Source organism: Nomascus leucogenys, chromosome 25 (genome assembly GCF_006542625.1).
Source record: "Nomascus leucogenys isolate Asia chromosome 25, Asia_NLE_v1, whole genome shotgun sequence".
In the NCBI taxonomy this organism is placed as follows: Eukaryota; Metazoa; Chordata; class Mammalia; order Primates; family Hylobatidae; genus Nomascus; species Nomascus leucogenys.
The window spans coordinates 19,476,345-19,494,706 of NC_044405.1; the positions used below are offsets into that span (position 1 = coordinate 19,476,345).

Here is an 18,362-nt window from a genome sequence, read left to right on the forward strand (position 1 = left end):
TCAATATCGTTAATGTTTCTTCCTGTCAGTAATGTCCTTTTCATTGAAGGTAATATTGCATAGTGATTAAGGGCAAAAGCTATTTAGACATACAGATGTGAGTGCACATCCTGGCTTTAACACAGACAACTGTGGCCTGGGGTGAGTCATACTACCTCATGGCTTCAGTTTTCTCATCTGTAAAATGGTCATAATAATTGTACTTATCTCATGATTGTTATAAGGATTAAAGTAATGCACATAAAACTAGACACAGTACCTAGATGGTGTTAGGACTTAGGTTAGTGTAAGGTTTTTTTTAATTTCCATTATTTATAACTCACTTATCTTTGATAAACAGTCTTTTACAAGCAGATAGTGTTGAGCCTCTTGAATTCTTCTCATTGAGTTACACAAATGTTTGGTCAAGATTACATAGTAATAGGCATTGCTGCTCTGTTATTTCATATTTTCTTTTATTTTTGAGACAGTCTCACTCTGTTGCCCAGGCTGGAGTGCAGAGGCTTGATCTCGGCTCACTGCAACCTCCACCTCTCTGGGTTCAAGTGATCCTCTTGCCATAGCCTCCTGAGTAGCTGGGATTACAGGCGTGTGCTACCACATCTGGCTGATTTTTGTGTTTTTTTTTTTTTAGAGATGAGGTTTGGCCAGGCAGGTCTCGAACTCCTGGCCTCAAGTGATCCACCTGCCTTGGCCTCCCAAGTGCTGGGATTACAGGTGCGAGTCACCACGCCTGGCCTGTTATTTCATGTTTTCATTTATCTTTAACAAAGTGGGTTGTTGGGAGTTTGCTCCTATATGTGATCTAGTATCATTCACATAAAAGTTAAAACCAGTGGTAGTTTCATAGTTGTTCTTCCTCCCTGACTGCCATATCTACAAGGTCTTATTTCTCTGAGATTTCTATAAAAAAATTCATGATGAGCCAAACTCATTGGTAGAATCAGGTTAAAATGAATATATCTTGGGCGGAGTGTATATGGATGAAGTAAATCTGGTGATTTATGAACTTCTCTAGGTGAATAAGATTTGATTTGAGGAAATGATTTACTTTGGAAATTATCCATTCTTAACCCCTCCCCACTCCTGTCCCAGGAGAAACTGATAAAAGTAGAGCTGTTCTGGTGGTAGAGGGTTGGGATGAGGGCCGCAGTCCCTCCCGACTCTGCCTCAACTTCACCCATCAGAATACAGCTTTAGCACCATTTGAGTCCAATCAGGGTTTTGTATAATTAATAACTTTTAAAAACGTGAGGGTGCAAATTTAATAGAAATGTTTTGTCAAAAAGATTTAAGGGCAAATTCTTTATATTTTAGGGATGATTAAAACATTACGGTACAGGTTGAATATCCCTTATCTTAAATGCTTGGGACCAGAAGTGTTTTGTTGGATTGTGGGATATTGCAGATTACTTGGTGGCTGAGCATCCCAAATCTGAACATCCCAAACCCAAAATGCTCCAGTGAGCATTTCCTGTGAGCATCATGTCAGTGCTCAAAAAGTTTTGGATTTGGGAGGAGCATTTCAGATTTTGGATTTTTGCATTAGGGATACTTAATCTGTAGTGTTGTCTTTAGCTCCACTTACAATTTAAAACTGGCTGAAGTTCAGGCCACCTATATTAGGAAAACCTGTTTTGCTCTTCGTGTTACTGATGAACCGCTACAATATCCTTGCTCCACATTTTTAAAGTAAGCGAGGGTTGAGGACGGTCCTGTGTGAATACACATACAGTCTGCATCAAGCGTTGGTAGTCTATTCCACCACTGGAATTTGCTTTCCTAGACCTTGAGTCAAGGTGACAAAAGTGAAAGCATGTATGAAAAGTCTTAAGAATTTTATATACATTTTTTCTTCTTGTATTTTACTTGAAGTGATTTAAGTAGGAGCTAATAGTTGATGAGACAGTTGGGAGTCTAAAATGTTTGAGAGAGCTACGTCTTTAATGCATTATTTTATCTAGTTCTTCTATATATAAATAACTTGGGAAAATCCTAATATGCCTTGCACATAGTTGACAGTTTTATTTGAAAGGAACTAATATCACTTCTAGTATATTAAAGTTGTAGGGAGTAAACTGACATTTACTGAGCCCACCTCCCCATTGCACTGGGCAATACTAGCTTTTTCTGTTACTTATTCCTTATAAATCATAAGGAGCAAGTTGGTTTCATTTTAAAAGCCAGACAGTTGAGACTTGTTGAGGCTCATAGAGATGAAGTTGTTGCCTGAGATCCTACAGTTAGGAAGTGATGGAGCATGGAATCCAGCCCTTAAAACTGTGCTGTTTTCTTCTGTACCATGCCGCCTACATAGATGTAGTACCTACACCCACCTGCCTTCTTACAGAATCATGAAATCTATCTGTTGGGGTGGGGAGAAAACAAGCTTGGGTATGCCCATGTTTTTTGTTTTTGGAAGGTTACACAAAAGTGATTGTAATTCAGGTAATTAGGTTTTCAGAGGTGTCTGTGTGTTCTATAACCCTTAAATTATTAGCTGGCTAAGTGAATATTTTTCATTTGGATCAGAGGATGAGCAGGGCTCATCAAGCTTACCATTGAGAGTGCTGGACTAGGCGTCTCAGATTGTACCTTGAGTGTGTGGTTTGTAAATTGACTCCAAAGCTAAAGAGGTGGTGGTTTGGTCACGTTTAAGATTATTGCGTACTACTCTTTGCAGGCCTGCTTGTGTCACTGAACTTATTATGACTTGGAGCCCTGAGTATAGGAGATAATTTTTCTTGTTCCTTGTTTGGTTTTTATGGCAGGTGGTTTTTTATTTTATTATTTTTTTGATAGAGTGCCCATATATCCTACAGTTTACAGATAGTTCCAGAATAAGTTTTTGGTTTGGAAGATAAATTATATGGTCACCCAGATAGTACAAGAGAGATCTGGTCGTGATAAATAATTACATTTTGGTTAACATGGTTATATCACCTGAAAGAGTGCTGATTTAAATTTGGTCTTACTTTTTTTCTCTATTTGGTCAAATGCAGCAAATATTTATATTTACACTTCTCTATTTGGATTAATTCTTCAGTTGCAATTTAGTTTATCCAGATATGTGGAATAGAACCAAAACTGCATTCTAATTCTGTGCAAAACAATAAAATACTACTTTCTGAGAAGGATGCCTTCTCTTTTGGGAAGAAGGGGAATCTGCTCCGTTTCAAAGCACCTTTGTGTTCGAGGTTTGGCTAAATCTGCTCATCACCACTAGGGGACTGTTTCTTTTTGCATTCTACAAGTATTACTCCCATTACAGAAGCTTTTTAAGAAAAAAATGGACTACCAGGGAACTACATGCTTTTCATAACTATACCTATTTTATTGTCTTATAATTTTTACTTGAGAGGTTTGCCTGAATGGTGAACTGTGACAAAAAGCATATATAAATATAAAAATACAAGTTAAAAAGCCTCATGTTAGCTGAAGATTCTTCCATGTGTATTCTTGTAAAAATAAGGGAACCCTGGACAGTGCTCATTGTATTTTGTTGAAGAAATGTTTACTTCTTTAAAAGGAAGAAAAACATATATATATATATGTATATATATAAAACATACTGTATATTCAGAACCATTTTTAAGGAATGTAGTTTATCTCTTGAAAGACTGAAATTCAAGGCTGTGACTATGACTAGAGTGTAAAATATAGCTGTATTGCATTATGGTATTTTATATATTTCTACAAACTAAATTGACCTGTTTCTGGTTTTGTTTTTCCTTTTCCAGTCTTTACCAGGTGCTGGTCTCTGCATGTATTTTGTTTAAGTTGGAAAAATCTAGAAACCTACCCACAGACTGGTATGGTATCCAGTGAGAAGGGAACTGTCCGCAGTGGCTTTGAAGGATCTGAGGAAGCCTAGGTGGAGAGTTGAGAATTCAGCCTTGAGCCTAGTGTTAGGCTACTCTCTGCTACCTCTCCTGTGGGCAGAGCGACTTTACTAGAGAAGTTAGGAGTTAGGGCTAGCATGAGAACTTCATGCAGTTTGAGCATTCATCAGGCAGCAGAATATAGCTTCTATATCTACCTTGCATAAATCAGATTTGACAATGAAGAACAATGTTACTGATAGTAACAGTGCTTCCCAGTGATTGAGGAAGTGCTTGTTTTCTTTTTCAGCACTTTGTTCTCTGAACAAATAAGCTGCAGCAGCTACTGTGACATATAACCCACCCTATATCCCCCACCCCCCAGATGAAACCAGAAATACCCACTGTGTTTTTCTCTCCCTTCTTTGGAAAGCACGTGGTTGCTACTGCCATTGGGAAGAGCACGTGGTTGCTACTGCCATTGGGAAGAGTGATACCTGATTAGCCTGGTAGCCTTCTGAAAACTGAAACAAGTGGCTGAGGATGACTTGGATGGCTGTTAGGTAACAGAGAGCCCTGGAGGCAGGGTTTCATAACTGCGAACAGCAGTTTTCATTGTAATTGACATAGCAGTTTTCATTGTAATTGACAAGCTTCCCTTATGCAGAAACATTTAACGATACCCTTTTAAATAATGTTTACTAGTCATCTGATTAGATTTTATTAAAAATTTAGATGATTCTTCCTACATAATGTCAAAGAATTTGTTTAAAAACTTGAAAGCTTTTGGGGGCGGGGAAAGGTGGTCATAGAAATTTGATCATCTTCAGGATTTGGCAGGTATGAAGTGATACAAACCTCAACTTTTAAGATTTTTTTTTTTTTTTTTTGCTTTTCTCTGGCAATCTTATTTATGCCAGCCATTGACACTTAGAAAGGATTTAAATCACTTTTCATAGCATAATTATTGTAGTGCTTAATGCTTTAAAAAGGCATGCAGATGGGATTGAGACATTTCTATCCAGGCAGTTTTTTCTGCATTAGACCTAAGAACCTAATTTTGTAGGGCAGTAGTTTCTAGGCATTACGTTTAGCTCCTTTTGTCAGTGAGAAGCGTGTTGTAAAGTTTCTAATACTGTGGTCTGTTTTGAACAGTTTTGAGAAGAGGTAGCTTTAGTATAATTTATAGGACTTAAAAGGAAAATGCCTAGATTCATCAGAAAAAGAATGGAAAAACATTGTACTCTGAGGTTGCCTTATTGGAAAAGGAGAAATCATTTAGAAGTTAATGTGTGGAAGGCATTAGGTTGAATAAAAATGTTTTTCGTATTGATCTGTCAGCTACAATTACAATTAATTGAAAATTTAGTATTTGTCTCTTTTTCAGGAGAAAAGCCATCAAATTTTAATACATTTAATTTTAGGTAAATTTAAATGTCTGTTTTGCAGAGTGATTATCTTAATCCAGAACTGAAAAATTCCTGATGGTCCTACTGAAGATTTATCTAATGGTCAACAAATGTCTGTTTTGTTGAGGTTTGGCGGACATAATAATAAATCATTTTTTAGTCTTCAGAAAACTTTTCTCCTCCTCCCTCTTTTCTCTGCTTCCTATACCCTTCAACACAAAGCATTACAAGGAAAAAATAAAATCACACCTTTAGTCAGTGCCGTTATCCTCTCAGAGGTTCTTTTGGAAATACTGCCTGATGAAAAGGAAGAGAAGGAAATTACCTCTTTTAAAGTTTTCTTTTTATCTTCTTGCAGCATCTTCTAACTAGCAGAAATAATACAATTTTTGAGTTGTTTTGTAAGTTGGATATTTCTAGTTTTGTGTGGAATGTCTTGTTTCCCATTAGGGCAGGGGGCGTCTCACAAGTTCTAAGTTACTGTATGACAACTATATCAGTTTAAGAAGCTTTATAACAATGCATTTCCAGAGACTGAGCAGTACTTGGTTTTCTGTATTTAAATTTTCTGAGGGTAGGTGATAACATCTAGTAAACACTACCTGCCTGTTCCATCCAGGACCCTAACTGGCCATAAAGTTAGCCCCAAACTCTCTTGGGATTCATAGTATTTTAAGATTGCATTTTTGTGCCCTTATTATGAATATAATTAGTGTTTTCTCCCCTTTAGGCTGCTTTAAGATCTTAGTACCTGTTCCAATCTGAGACTACCACAGTGAGACAAGAAAGGGCAATGCTGTGGTAGGCAGTTAGCTGCTGAAGTTAGGCCACTTAGTTATGAGGTTGATGAATTTTTGTCCTTAGGTCAAAATGATAATATTCTCACTGACATAAGTATCAGCTGTGATCATATAGATTGCTCTTCCCTGTGGAACTGAAGTGTATTTAAAATTTTTTTTTTTCTTTTTATAAAGAATGTCTTGTTGCGCCGTGTTTGCTAGACTGAAAGTTTCCTCATCACGTGGTGAGACCCTCCTCTAATTCAATCTTTGTCTTTTGTCTTTGCTGCCTTGCAGGGTTGGTACAGTAGGCTTCACTAGACTTAGCTGCAACTCAGAATTTCTCCTCCAGCACCTGAGTAAATGCTGATGGTCTTGTGGAGAGTGGATTAAGAGTACGAGCTAAGTTCTCAATCCCAATTAAGAAGCGGAAAATTTAAACTGTCTTCTTCAAAGTTTATCACAACCACCACCATCAAGACAGCAAACCAAAGGACAAAGACTTTGACCTGCTGTGTTGCTCTGTGTAGTCCAGTTCACGTATGGTTTACAGACTTGGCTGGGGTTACTAAAAATAAATAAAAAGTTGGACACTTCTGTCATTGGACGCTATTATTCACAAGTTACCAGAATGAGAGCTGTACTGGACACAGCAGACATTGCCATAGTGGCTCTGTATTTTATCCTGGTCATGTGCATTGGTTTTTTTGCCATGTGGAAATCTAATAGAAGCACCGTGAGTGGATACTTCCTGGCGGGGCGCTCTATGACCTGGGTAGCAATTGGTGCCTCTCTGTTTGTGAGCAATATTGGGAGTGAGCACTTCATTGGGCTGGCAGGATCTGGAGCTGCAAGTGGATTTGCAGTGGGCGCATGGGAATTCAATGCCTTACTGCTTTTACAACTTCTGGGATGGGTTTTCATCCCAATTTACATCCGGTCAGGGGTATATACCATGCCTGAATACTTGTCCAAGCGATTTGGTGGCCATAGGATTCAGGTCTATTTTGCAGCCTTGTCTCTGATTCTCTATATTTTCACCAAGCTCTCGGTGGATCTGTATTCGGGTGCCCTCTTTATCCAGGAGTCTTTGGGTTGGAATCTTTATGTGTCTGTCATCCTGCTCATTGGCATGACTGCTTTGCTGACTGTCACTGGAGGCCTTGTTGCAGTGATCTACACAGACACTCTACAGGCTCTGCTCATGATCATTGGGGCACTTACACTTATGATTATTAGCATAATGGAGATTGGCGGGTTTGAGGAAGTTAAGAGAAGGTACATGTTGGCCTCACCCGATGTCACTTCCATCTTATTGACATACAACCTTTCCAACACAAATTCTTGTAATGTCTACCCTAAGAAAGAAGCCCTGAAAATGCTGCGGAATCCAACAGATGAAGATGTTCCTTGGCCTGGATTCATTCTTGGGCAGACCCCAGCTTCAGTATGGTACTGGTGTGCTGACCAAGTCATCGTGCAGAGGGTCCTTGCAGCCAAAAACATTGCTCATGCCAAAGGCTCTACTCTTATGGCTGGCTTCTTAAAGCTCCTGCCAATGTTTATCATAGTTGTCCCAGGAATGATTTCCAGGATACTGTTTACTGATGATATAGCTTGCATCAACCCAGAGCACTGCATGCTAGTGTGTGGAAGCAGAGCTGGTTGCTCCAATATTGCTTACCCACGCCTGGTGATGAAGCTGGTTCCTGTGGGCCTTCGGGGCTTAATGATGGCAGTGATGATTGCAGCTCTGATGAGTGACTTGGACTCTATCTTTAACAGTGCCAGTACCATATTCACCCTCGATGTGTACAAACTTATCCGCAAGAGCGCAAGCTCCCGGGAGTTAATGATTGTGGGGAGGATATTTGTGGCATTTATGGTGGTGATCAGCATAGCATGGGTGCCAATCATCGTGGAGATGCAAGGAGGCCAGATGTACCTTTACATTCAGGAGGTAGCAGATTACCTGACACCCCCAGTGGCAGCCTTGTTCCTGCTGGCAATTTTCTGGAAGCGCTGCAATGAACAAGGGGCTTTCTATGGTGGAATGGCTGGCTTTGTTCTTGGAGCAGTCCGTTTGGTACTGGCCTTTGCCTACCGTGCCCCAGAATGTGACCAACCTGATAATAGGCCAGGCTTCATCAAAGACATCCATTATATGTATGTGGCCACAGGATTGTTTTGGGTCACGGGACTCATTACTGTAATTGTGAGCCTTCTCACGCCACCTCCCACAAAGGAACAGATTCGTACCACCACCTTTTGGTCTAAGAAGAACCTGGTGATGAAGGAGAGCTGCTCCCCAAAAGAGGAACCATACAAAATGCAAGAAAAGAGCATTCTGAGATGCAGTGAGAATAATGAGACCATCAACCACATCATTCCCAACGGTAAATCTGAAGACAGCATTAAGGGCCTTCAGCCTGAAGATGTTAATCTGTTGGTAACCTGCAGAGAGGAGGGCAACCCAGTGGCATCCTTAGGTCATTCGGAGGCAGAAACACCAGTTGACGCTTACTCCAATGGGCAAGCAGCTCTCATGGGTGAGAAAGAAAGAAAGAAAGAAACGGAGGATGGAGGTCGGTACTGGAAGTTCATAGACTGGTTTTGTGGCTTTAAAAGTAAGAGCCTCAGCAAGAGGAGTCTCAGAGACCTGATGGAGGAGGAGGCTGTTTGTTTACAGATGCTAGAAGAGACTCGGCAAGTTAAAATAATACTAAATATTGGACTTTTTGCTGTGTGTTCACTTGGAATTTTCATGTTTGTTTATTTCTCCTTATGAACTTAAGGATATGGTGAGACACTAACTTAAGACAATACTGACTGGTCTTTGGGGAAAAAAAGTTATGTAACTGTTGCATCTCTCAGGCATTGTTTACGCTGTAGGTTTTAGCCAAATTTTACTTAGCAGGAAATCATCTACTTACAAGACTTTATTTTCCCAGAGATGGATGAAAGTAAATCTTCAACTTAAGTGAAGCAAAACTTAACAGACTGAATTGTGCAAATGTGGTTTTAAATTTTGCATACCAAAGTAAGGAGAGACCAATTATTCTCACAGAGCACTTAGAGCAGAATATATGTTAAGTTACCATGAATTAAGGTATACTGTCTGCACTGCCAAGTCTTGGCAGACCTTCTTACCCTGAAGTAGAAGATTTGCTCATTTCTGATTTTTTTTTCTGTCTCTGTAATCCCTCCTACCATTAAGAAAAACTTATTTCTTAGACATTGTACAATCAGTTATGTACTGAAAATCGAATGTGCTTGTGTAATACTTGTTTCAGGACAAGTTCGTTTGCCAGGTTCATTTTGTTAGCATGAGCCTACGGATTCTGATTGCCAAAAGAAAGAATGTTTTCCTGTAGGTATTTTTGTACCACCAGTAGTATATGGAATGTTAGGGAAAAACTTTGTTCCAGTTCCTTTTTTTTTTTTTCTTTCTACTTTCAAGTTTAAGCGAACCATACTGAAATGACCAACAAGTCTGCCTGTAAAGTTACATGTCATGATTGTATTGTTAAATGATTATGGGGGAGAAAATGAAGTAAATGTTGCTGATGATCCCCATATTTATTGATCATATTAAGGTTGTTCATATAGTTTGGAAATGACCAGCCCCCTAAGCAGTGTTTGATTAACTTATGCTAATCAGATGATTACTCATATATTCTGCTAATTTTCTAGCTTTGTTCTTGTTATTTGGAAAAATTATTAGCCACATGCCTTCCTAAGTGGATCCAGTTGGAAGATATGTCCAGAAACCTGAAGAAAAATTGACGCTGCCTTTGTGTGCTGGATTGCTTTATTTGATTAGATGACGATATATCAAGGTTGAATTTTTAGAGGGAAAATTTAATTCTGATATCTCATTGCATCCTTGATAAGTTTTTCCCTGATTTTTTTTTTCCTCAAAAGACTTTCCATCTGTACACAGCCTCTACATTTTTGTTATAGTGACTTAGAGCATGAGGATGTTTCAATGCAAGCTGGGCCATCGGTAACAGAAAACTCAGTGCATACTTTGCTGTTGTTAGGTTGTCAGTATAGTCTTTCTGTAGGATGGATAGCATGTTTGAGAGGTGCCAAACAAGAACTTTTGGGGTTAGTAGTGTGTCTTGTGGAGGGTATTACAGGACTGTGTAATTATAGGTCTCTAACTTGACATGGCTTGGCACCCACTTGCAGCTAGTGGGTACAGGGTACAAAAGATGTTAGAGAAAAGCTCTACAGATTACGTACTTCTGTGTCTTTGTATGCTCAGCACTGTCCTTTGTCCTCCATGAAAGATGAAGGAAGCAAATTATGTATGTACTTTCTTTGACTTTCTTTAATCTCTGGTACTTTTTAGATTGCATGATTTTACTAGGCTTGTATTTAGGGAAATTACTTTCATAAATACTTTTGTAGATTTTGAATCAAAACTCAGTCTTTTTAATTTTTAGTTTTTTGAAACTATAAACTAGTTTCATTATGATGGACTTGATTAGTCCAAAGTTAATTTTAGAAATTGTCAGGTAGCATAGTGTCTTCCCATGATCAGGAGGCTTTCTGATGGACTGAGTCTGTAAATGAAAAAATAATTTATGTATGAATAGCATGTATTTCTGAAGAGCTTAGAGTGCCTTGTAGAATTTTTTTCTCAATTTTATTCTTGAGGTTTATAATTTGGGGGCCAAATAGATAGAGCTCATCCTTTTCTTGTTTGGAAGTTGAGGCTGCAACATGTCCAAGGTTATGAAGTCTTATTTGGGAAGAACAGAAACCAGGTCTCCAAATCTGGACTTATGGTTTGTTCAGATGTGTCTGGACAAATGGTTTGTCCTATTTTTTCAAAGGAACTGTTCTTCCTTTGGGACAACCTTTTGGTGTTTGGGAAAGTAATAAGATCTTGGATTTTTCAAATTAACATTAAGTTGTAAGAACTAAAATTTTCTTTGAACCACACTACTGTGTAATTCAGTGATAATTGACATATTGACTGGGCAGCCTATCTCTTCCATATCCAGCGTAAATGAATAGGAGGTGTTTGTGATTTTTTTTTTCTCCCTTTATTTAACATTGAGTCCTAGTAGTTTGGAGAATTAGGGTCCCTCTACCTTCTTTCTGCTCTTGTCTTAGTAAGATACATAAGCTACGTCATCTTGTGTCTGTGTGTATATAGCAGTAGGTCAAGTTTAGAGTACTAAAGTCTGTAAATAAGGAATGACTATTAGCATATTCATTAGAATTGTTTATTCTTGCCAATATAAACATCATTTTATTTAGACTAACGTCCCTGAAGCTTGTCTTTCTTATTGCTTCCCAGTAATAGATAATGTGCTCGAGTAAGTTTGTGAATTGCTGATTGCAACTTCATTCAGGGACCGGTCTTCAATCTATATTTCATTAGAATGATTGTTCCTGGAATGATACATGGACTGTCTTAAGCTAGCAAAATGTTCATACTTTACACTGACTAAATGGGTCCTAAATGATGACATTGGTCTTTAGACATTAACGTGTATATTTTTATATTAGCTCAAGCTAAGGTTCAGAATTGAAGATTGATATTGACTAGAATAGCTAAAAGTCAAAATGAGGTGAGGACACTGGTCTTGGAAGGTAGAGAAAAATAAATGTCTTACCAGGTGTTAATGGTATCCCCAGTTCTTAAGACTTTTGTCTTCTCAGGCAGTTTTAATCTCAAGATCTGATGAGAAGGGCATATTGGTATGCAGGATGATTATTGCGTATTTTGTGGGACCTCTAATTTCCCTGGTCATCTTTCAGAATATTCTCTTCTGCCACCCCCAGAGAGTAAACACTTGAGCCCGATTTCTTCTTCCCCAGCTGTTCTTTCCTGGGGGTAATTATGCTTTGTCTTTAGATTAGAGAAGCATCAAGCAATAGCAGTGGTGCTGTGTCCTTTGGCCTAAATTCAATAGATCTCATCTCCTAGGGCTTCCTTTTCACTTGGCTCAAAGGATCCATTGTCTTTTGGCACAAAGAGGCTGGCCAGGGTCAGGTAGCCATAGCTCTTAGGGATGATACCTCAAGAAATTAGCTGGGGCCCATCACTCTGTGAAACTTCACATTTTAAGAAGTGAGCTGAGGGGGTTGTTATGCACTTCTGTAACCTGAGGCTAAGCAAGGGGTTAAGTCTTGTGAGAGCCAATTGAGTGTGTCTGTATTCGCAGTCCATGGCTTATTTTCTTTATAGTGGGCATATGGATCTTCCCCCCGACTTTGAATATCATTTGGTGTAGCCTATGGGTTATTTTCATTCTTTACCACCAAATAAAGCGGCTTATTAGCTACTCAGTTACTTGCTACTCAAAGGTTAGGTCTTCCCTGTTCCTGCTTGGCAGTGTTAAAACTTACAGGGTTACGTTATGTTGATTTCTCCTGGCTCATTTTGATCAGAGGCGTGATGACTGGAAAGGGATCACATGGGTCGTTGGTGGTGACACCTCACTATTTCCTAGGTTTGGGTAGAGAGATGTATACAAGACTTTTCCTGTTAAATTATGTGACTACAGAGACTTGCCAGAACAGAATTTTCCTAAGAAATCAGAAAAATGATTAAGTGAGATTAAGTACGTGGGTGACACAGACATTAGTCCGTTGGTAAAAGACAAATATTAGCTTAAAATCTGCATATGTAGAATCATTTTCATGAGATTCTAGAGCTTGAAGCACCTTGGCTCTCAGCTACTTTAAACTCCTCCCCATATAAATTAGGGCACCAGTAAATAAGTTTCAGCTTTCTAAACCCTGGTTTGATGTTAAGCATTATAAAGTACAAAGTTTGTTGACACAGTAGAGATAATTTAATAGAAAAATGCTTTGAGGAATATTTGTAAGATTTTGCATTGGCCAAATGCTAGGTTGTTGAAGGCATTTCAGTGTTGATAATAGCCTGAGCAGACTTCTTTACAAATGGGATATATTTCTATATGTGTATATGCCCACTTACCATTCAGAGACTGGTCTTTCTCTTTGTCTTCCTTCACATTGCTGTGTCAGTTCTACACCTAGTCTTTTCAGCACTTAGCAAATTCAAATTTTGATTTTTTTGTCTGCTTAGTTCACTTTAAGGCATATTGGCATGGTGTGTGAAAGTGACATTTCGCCCCAGTATTGAGGACTTTTAGATTCAAATAATGATTCAATAAATATAAGTATACTGAATTTCTGTTAGCTTAAAATGTTAATTCTCAAGAATGATTTTCTCACTTTGTGTTGGCTAATAATAAAAGCACTATTTTATTCTCAAAACTCCTTTTTCAAAAATTATAGAGAGAGCAGTAGTGATCATTTATGTGAGCCCCTTTGAAATGATGGTGTCAGAGTGCAGAGAAACAATGGAGTTTTGATGCCAAAAAGGTTTTTTTGCAGTAAAAGTAAAAATTTGGAATTAGTTGGCATATAGAGGAACCCTTTTGTACTGGAAGGTATGAGGCTGGATTGTGAAAAAGTAATCTTTCGATTGCTAGACTTGGTTAACTTAGGGCTGCAAATCTTTTTCTTCTATCAAGGTCACTTAATATGGAATGTTTTTGTCAGACTGTCCTCTGTTGGAATACTTTAGCTGTTCAGCTACTTTGACTCCTAGAAGAGAATTTAGTTAAGGTTCAAAGTAATTAACCGGCTTTGCCAGTGGTGAGTCCCACACCGTTATTCACTTAGTAGTCATATAAATGTTTTTATTTAAACTTCTCTCTCTCCAATGCTGAGAATAAGGCTTTAAATTACTGATTCACCTTTAAAGGAGTGTTGTGAGAATTGATGTAATTTGTGTTTCTGTTTCCATCTAAACTTCTTTATAAAAAGAGGGATTAGTTTTTTTGTTTTGGGGTAAGCACCTAATTTACCTGGTAACCAACAACCCTAACCATTGGCATATAGTCTTTCACTCGGAAATAAACAAAACTGTTTGGTATATCTGTATCATTGCTAATCTTGTACACTTTACTTTTTGGGCAGTACCATACATAGTCTGAGGCTGTTGACCTAATAACCTTACTTTATGTAATGACTCTTAAATTCGGTTACCTGGGTTCACAGCTTGCTTGAAGAGAAAGGATGCTAGAATAAAGTAAGCAGCTGAAGAGCGAGCAAATCAAGACAAAACACAGTGGTGTCAGATTTTTCGTAGTGTAGGAACAGTGGTTTTGCTCTATACCACCGAAAAGCACTATAACACAATTGTTGCCCGTGATACTGAAGCTCTTCCCCTCACTTCTAGGTTGTTTACATTCAGAGCTCTATCAATAAGAGGAATACGTATTACAGTGAATTCGACAACAGCACAAGTTGGCAGTAGCTATCCCCCAACCTAATTTATCTTGGTAAATTCACCGTTTCCTAGTGCTGCTGGATAAAAGAGTGTTTACTTTTTATTGCTCTTGGACAGAGTAGTCTAGATAAGTTTTCAATTTATCAACATAGCCTAGACTTCTGTAAGTGGAATGTTCATTAGTAACTCATCTTTTTGTTGTTATAAGTGGAAATAGAAACGAGGCTTACTGCTATTGTAGAAATCCCAAACTGGCACAGGCCAGTATATATGATATTCCATAATATAACCAGCTTTTGAAATTTATGTGTTTGGATTAGTGCCTTCTGGTTACCAGTATTGACTCTGCTAGTTTGCACCTTTCCGTTCTTAACAGAAAATTTGTATTTGTTATTCCTCTTAAATTTTGTCATAACTAGTGAAGGAAGTAAAAAAAAAAAAACATGCATTATATTTACATACTTTATGTGCAGCCTTTATTTAGGTTCAGTGAAACCAGGTAGTTCTGTATTTGTGTTGCAGCCTAAATGTTGTTTCTTTTATATCCATAATTAAAATTTAAAGTTACTTATGTTCTGTGATCTTAATTTTGTTGTTTTTCCATTGTAGGTTGATAGGTATATCTGAGAACAGGTATGTGACAACAGTTTATATTCCATGATAGAAAGCTAAAGTCCATAGAAAGCACAAAATCGTGTTCACACATTGGTGTATCCACACATAGAAAGCACAAGACTAATAGTATTCTCTGTACCCCACAAGTGCCAGTCATAAAGGCCACCAGGTATTTGTCTCAGAGTTGCTATGAGGACTACAGTATTGATAAGCCCAAGACAATGCGGTATCTAAACTGGTCCTAATGGTAAGGGATCCAAAGGAATAATCTCATTAAGTTTGTACCACATTGATGGAGGGAGAGAATATGAATGTCAAGAATGCCAAAATTATATTTGAGGGTTACTAGCTAAAATGGGGTTTGAGGGCTTTTTACTGCAACTTGAAACTAGAGAAACAGGGACGGATGTCTAGGTTTTTGGTGGGTGGAACAGGTGACACATTTCTGCTTTAAGCTGTAGTGTCATTGGGGTTTTTTGTAAAAAATCTTAAATCTTTTAAGAAATATTACCTCTTAACAGTGCCCCCCTAAACATGCAGAAAGTCATACTTTAACAGGGCAAATACTACTTGTCTTTGATTTTTTTGTGTATGTTTGTATGTGAGGGATGAAGTTACCTTTATTTTTTTCCTATACTTGACTGTGCCTCATTTTAATAAAGGATAATTTGATCTGAGTGTTCTGAGCATCAGATTAATTCTGAAGCATATTTGCTAGAGGAGCTACTTTTCTTTTCACAATGGGATGGAGAGGATTCTTTCACTTGTCCCATTAACCCTCTCCTAGTCTAGATGAGATGAAATCTGTTAATGTGTGTGCAGAAGAAAACGTATGCTCTTCTACTCAGCATTGCCCTTTTCCACCTCCTCACTTCACCTCCGAGTAGCTTGTTTATCAAGAATGAATGAATGTCTTTGTCTTAAATTTTGCCCGTGTTTTTAAAAGATGTAATTCTCAGAATGGGAGAGAAATGACTACCTTTGTTCCTACTCTTTTATATAATTACCTTTTTAGGGAAAGACTTGGTCAACTCTAATATATCTAGAAGGAAGACTATATCTGGTGTAGACTAATTTGAGATGTTTTAGAAGAGTTAACCTGAACGCTTTGAGGGAGAGATTATTCTTGCCAGCAAAAAGCTAGCCAGGAATGAGCCTACCACATTATTTGAGAATATCAAACCTCAGGCCTGGGGGGGATGATGGGAAGAAGAGTACCAGAAGTGCAGGAAAGAGAAGTTTGAGGAACATCCTTGGTTCAGCAACGTGTGATAATGCAAAGCTGTTATAACCTGTTAATCCTACATACTATGTGTTCTGTACCTTTACATGTTTTTAAATTTAAGATAGTTTGTAAGAACTGTACAAAAAAATGCTTCTGGAGATTTCTTTGGCAGAAATGCCTTTCATTTATAATTTCATGGAGAACTGCTTTAATTAGCCTAGGTGAAAAGTAGTCCTAGCAGTGTAAATATGTATAATTAGAGTTTTCTAATTTCACTGTGAGATCTCTAACTTTTGAGTGGCAAACAGATCAAGTCTTTTGCTCATAGAGTTTTCTGTGGGGTTATTAAAATGCAAAAGCTTTATTTTTTTTAATAATGCCATACTCCATTAGTGTCAGATGATGGTATGGAATTTGTTCCCTTGCTTTCCCCCACTGTTACTGCTTCAGTTTATAGATTGCCAGCAGAGTTCAGAAATAGAGCAGGGATTTACCTGTTCTTTGCTTGGACATCCCATTTTCTTTTGTCCAGACCCATGTTGGCAATCATGTATGAACTGTGTTATACTTCTCAGTGCTTTTTTTTTCTTTTTGATAAGATGGATATCAAAAATAGTTGCTGTGCAAAAGTTAGTAGTCTTCTTCAAGAAGAAAACCAATTCTTTTTCTAATAATATCCTGTGAAATTGCTTCATTCATTCATTTATTTTTAAGCCAAATGTCAGCAGAGTGCTGCTGCTTTTATCTAGTAATTTTGATATGTAAGTATTAATGCATTTTTAAAAGATGTCTACATTGAAAAATGTTCTTCCCAGTGTCCTGCTTATGATGCTTTGTTCAGATTTTTTGTAAGAGACCTGTTAGTACACTGGGGGTGTGTATTGTGTACATGTGTCATTTTAGTTAGGCATTGTAGACCAAATGTGATTATAAATGAAGTTGATGAACATTAATTTTGTTATTAGTGAGTTTTTTGAATTGTAAATGGATTTCCAGTTTACCCTCTGTTGTCCACAGCTTTTTTAATTTTAAGGTTTGACTAATTGGATCCATCTCATTGTACAGTGTTTTAGTTGCAAGCAGAAAGTAGAATTTGGTATAAAGCAGGTTATTTCTATATTGAAAGGAGTACAGTTGAAATTGTAGATTTAAGATTGTTAAAATCATGACAATTCTAACATGTCTGTTCTAACCTACTGTGTACAATCTGATTTTTTAAAATTGTAAACATGTATTGATCTTGGTTTCATGTGTTTTTGAAAGTGTTATTGTTTAAAAAATGAAAAAAAACATATCTGCTAAAGAGCTGTCAGTTTTCATTACTGACTCTGTAAAATACACTGTTCTTTGTGTACTGTGTGTTATTTTGCCAGCTGCTGCATTAGCCTTCAAAAGTATTTGGAAACTTAAGATGAACTACATTTCTTGCAAAGTACATTCCTTTCTGTGGTATTTTGTCCTGTAACTGAAGTATAGTAATTATTTTATGGAAATATTAGTAATTCTGTACCAACTTTGAATAAAATGAAAAATTTATATTTCTGTGACTAAGTATTTTCAGTATGAACACCGCCACAATGTAGTGTTCTGGGTCTCAGAGTTGAAGAAGTTTGTACCTCAGTTTCTTTTGCCCTTGGTCCATGAATGGTTTCCAGTGAATTTCCCCCTACCAATTTTTGTCATTTTTAATTTTTGTAAACACTGACTCACAGGTATTGATGGAGAATAGGATTATATGTAAAACAGAGAGTAAAGTAAAATATTCTTAATTTTTTCACTTCTAATTTTGAAATTTCAAGTTATAGGAAAGTTGTTAAGAATGGAATGAGGAATTTAGGACTTGACTGCATCCAGGCTCACCAGGGGTTAACATACTGCCTGCCACATTGGTTTTGCCATTCTTCTGAAGCATAAATATTTTTTCTGAAGCATTTGAGATACTATTTGCAGACATTGTTCCCCTTTACTCCCTGAGTACTTTGTGTGTATATTTCTTAAGAACAGTCACTCATCAAACTGGACAGAAACAGTGATTTTGAATCAAAAGACTATTCAAATATTCCTGGGTCCAGTAATGTCTTTATAGCAGCTTTTCCGCCCCTTTCAGAAGCCAGTTCATTGCATTTAGCTTTTATGTCTTTTGCCCCCTTAAATCTGGCTCACTTCTTGGATTTTGTCTTTCACAGTATTGACTTTTTTTTTTTGGCAGTGGGGGGGAAATGTGAC

General features: G+C 37.6%; 2 protein-coding genes across 2 annotated transcripts in view; both read left to right on the forward strand.

The window, feature by feature from the left end:
* Nucleotides 1–18,362, forward strand: part of MRPS6 (mitochondrial ribosomal protein S6) — a 68,127-nt gene that overhangs the window by 15,042 nt on the left and 34,723 nt on the right. The gene's annotated exons all lie outside the window — the stretch shown is intronic.
* On the forward strand, nt 6,120–17,672 carry SLC5A3 (solute carrier family 5 member 3). Its single transcript, XM_030806009.1, has one exon. It carries the CDS (start codon nt 6,641–6,643, stop codon nt 8,795–8,797), a length of 2,157 nt encoding a protein of 718 aa, XP_030661869.1. The 5' UTR covers nt 6,120–6,640; the 3' UTR covers nt 8,798–17,672.

Bases quoted from the DNA above. Each gene is read 5' to 3' on its own strand.
- SLC5A3 (XM_030806009.1), top strand. From the start codon at position 6,641: ATGAGAGCTGTACTGGACACAGCAGACATTGCCATAGTGGCTCTGTAT.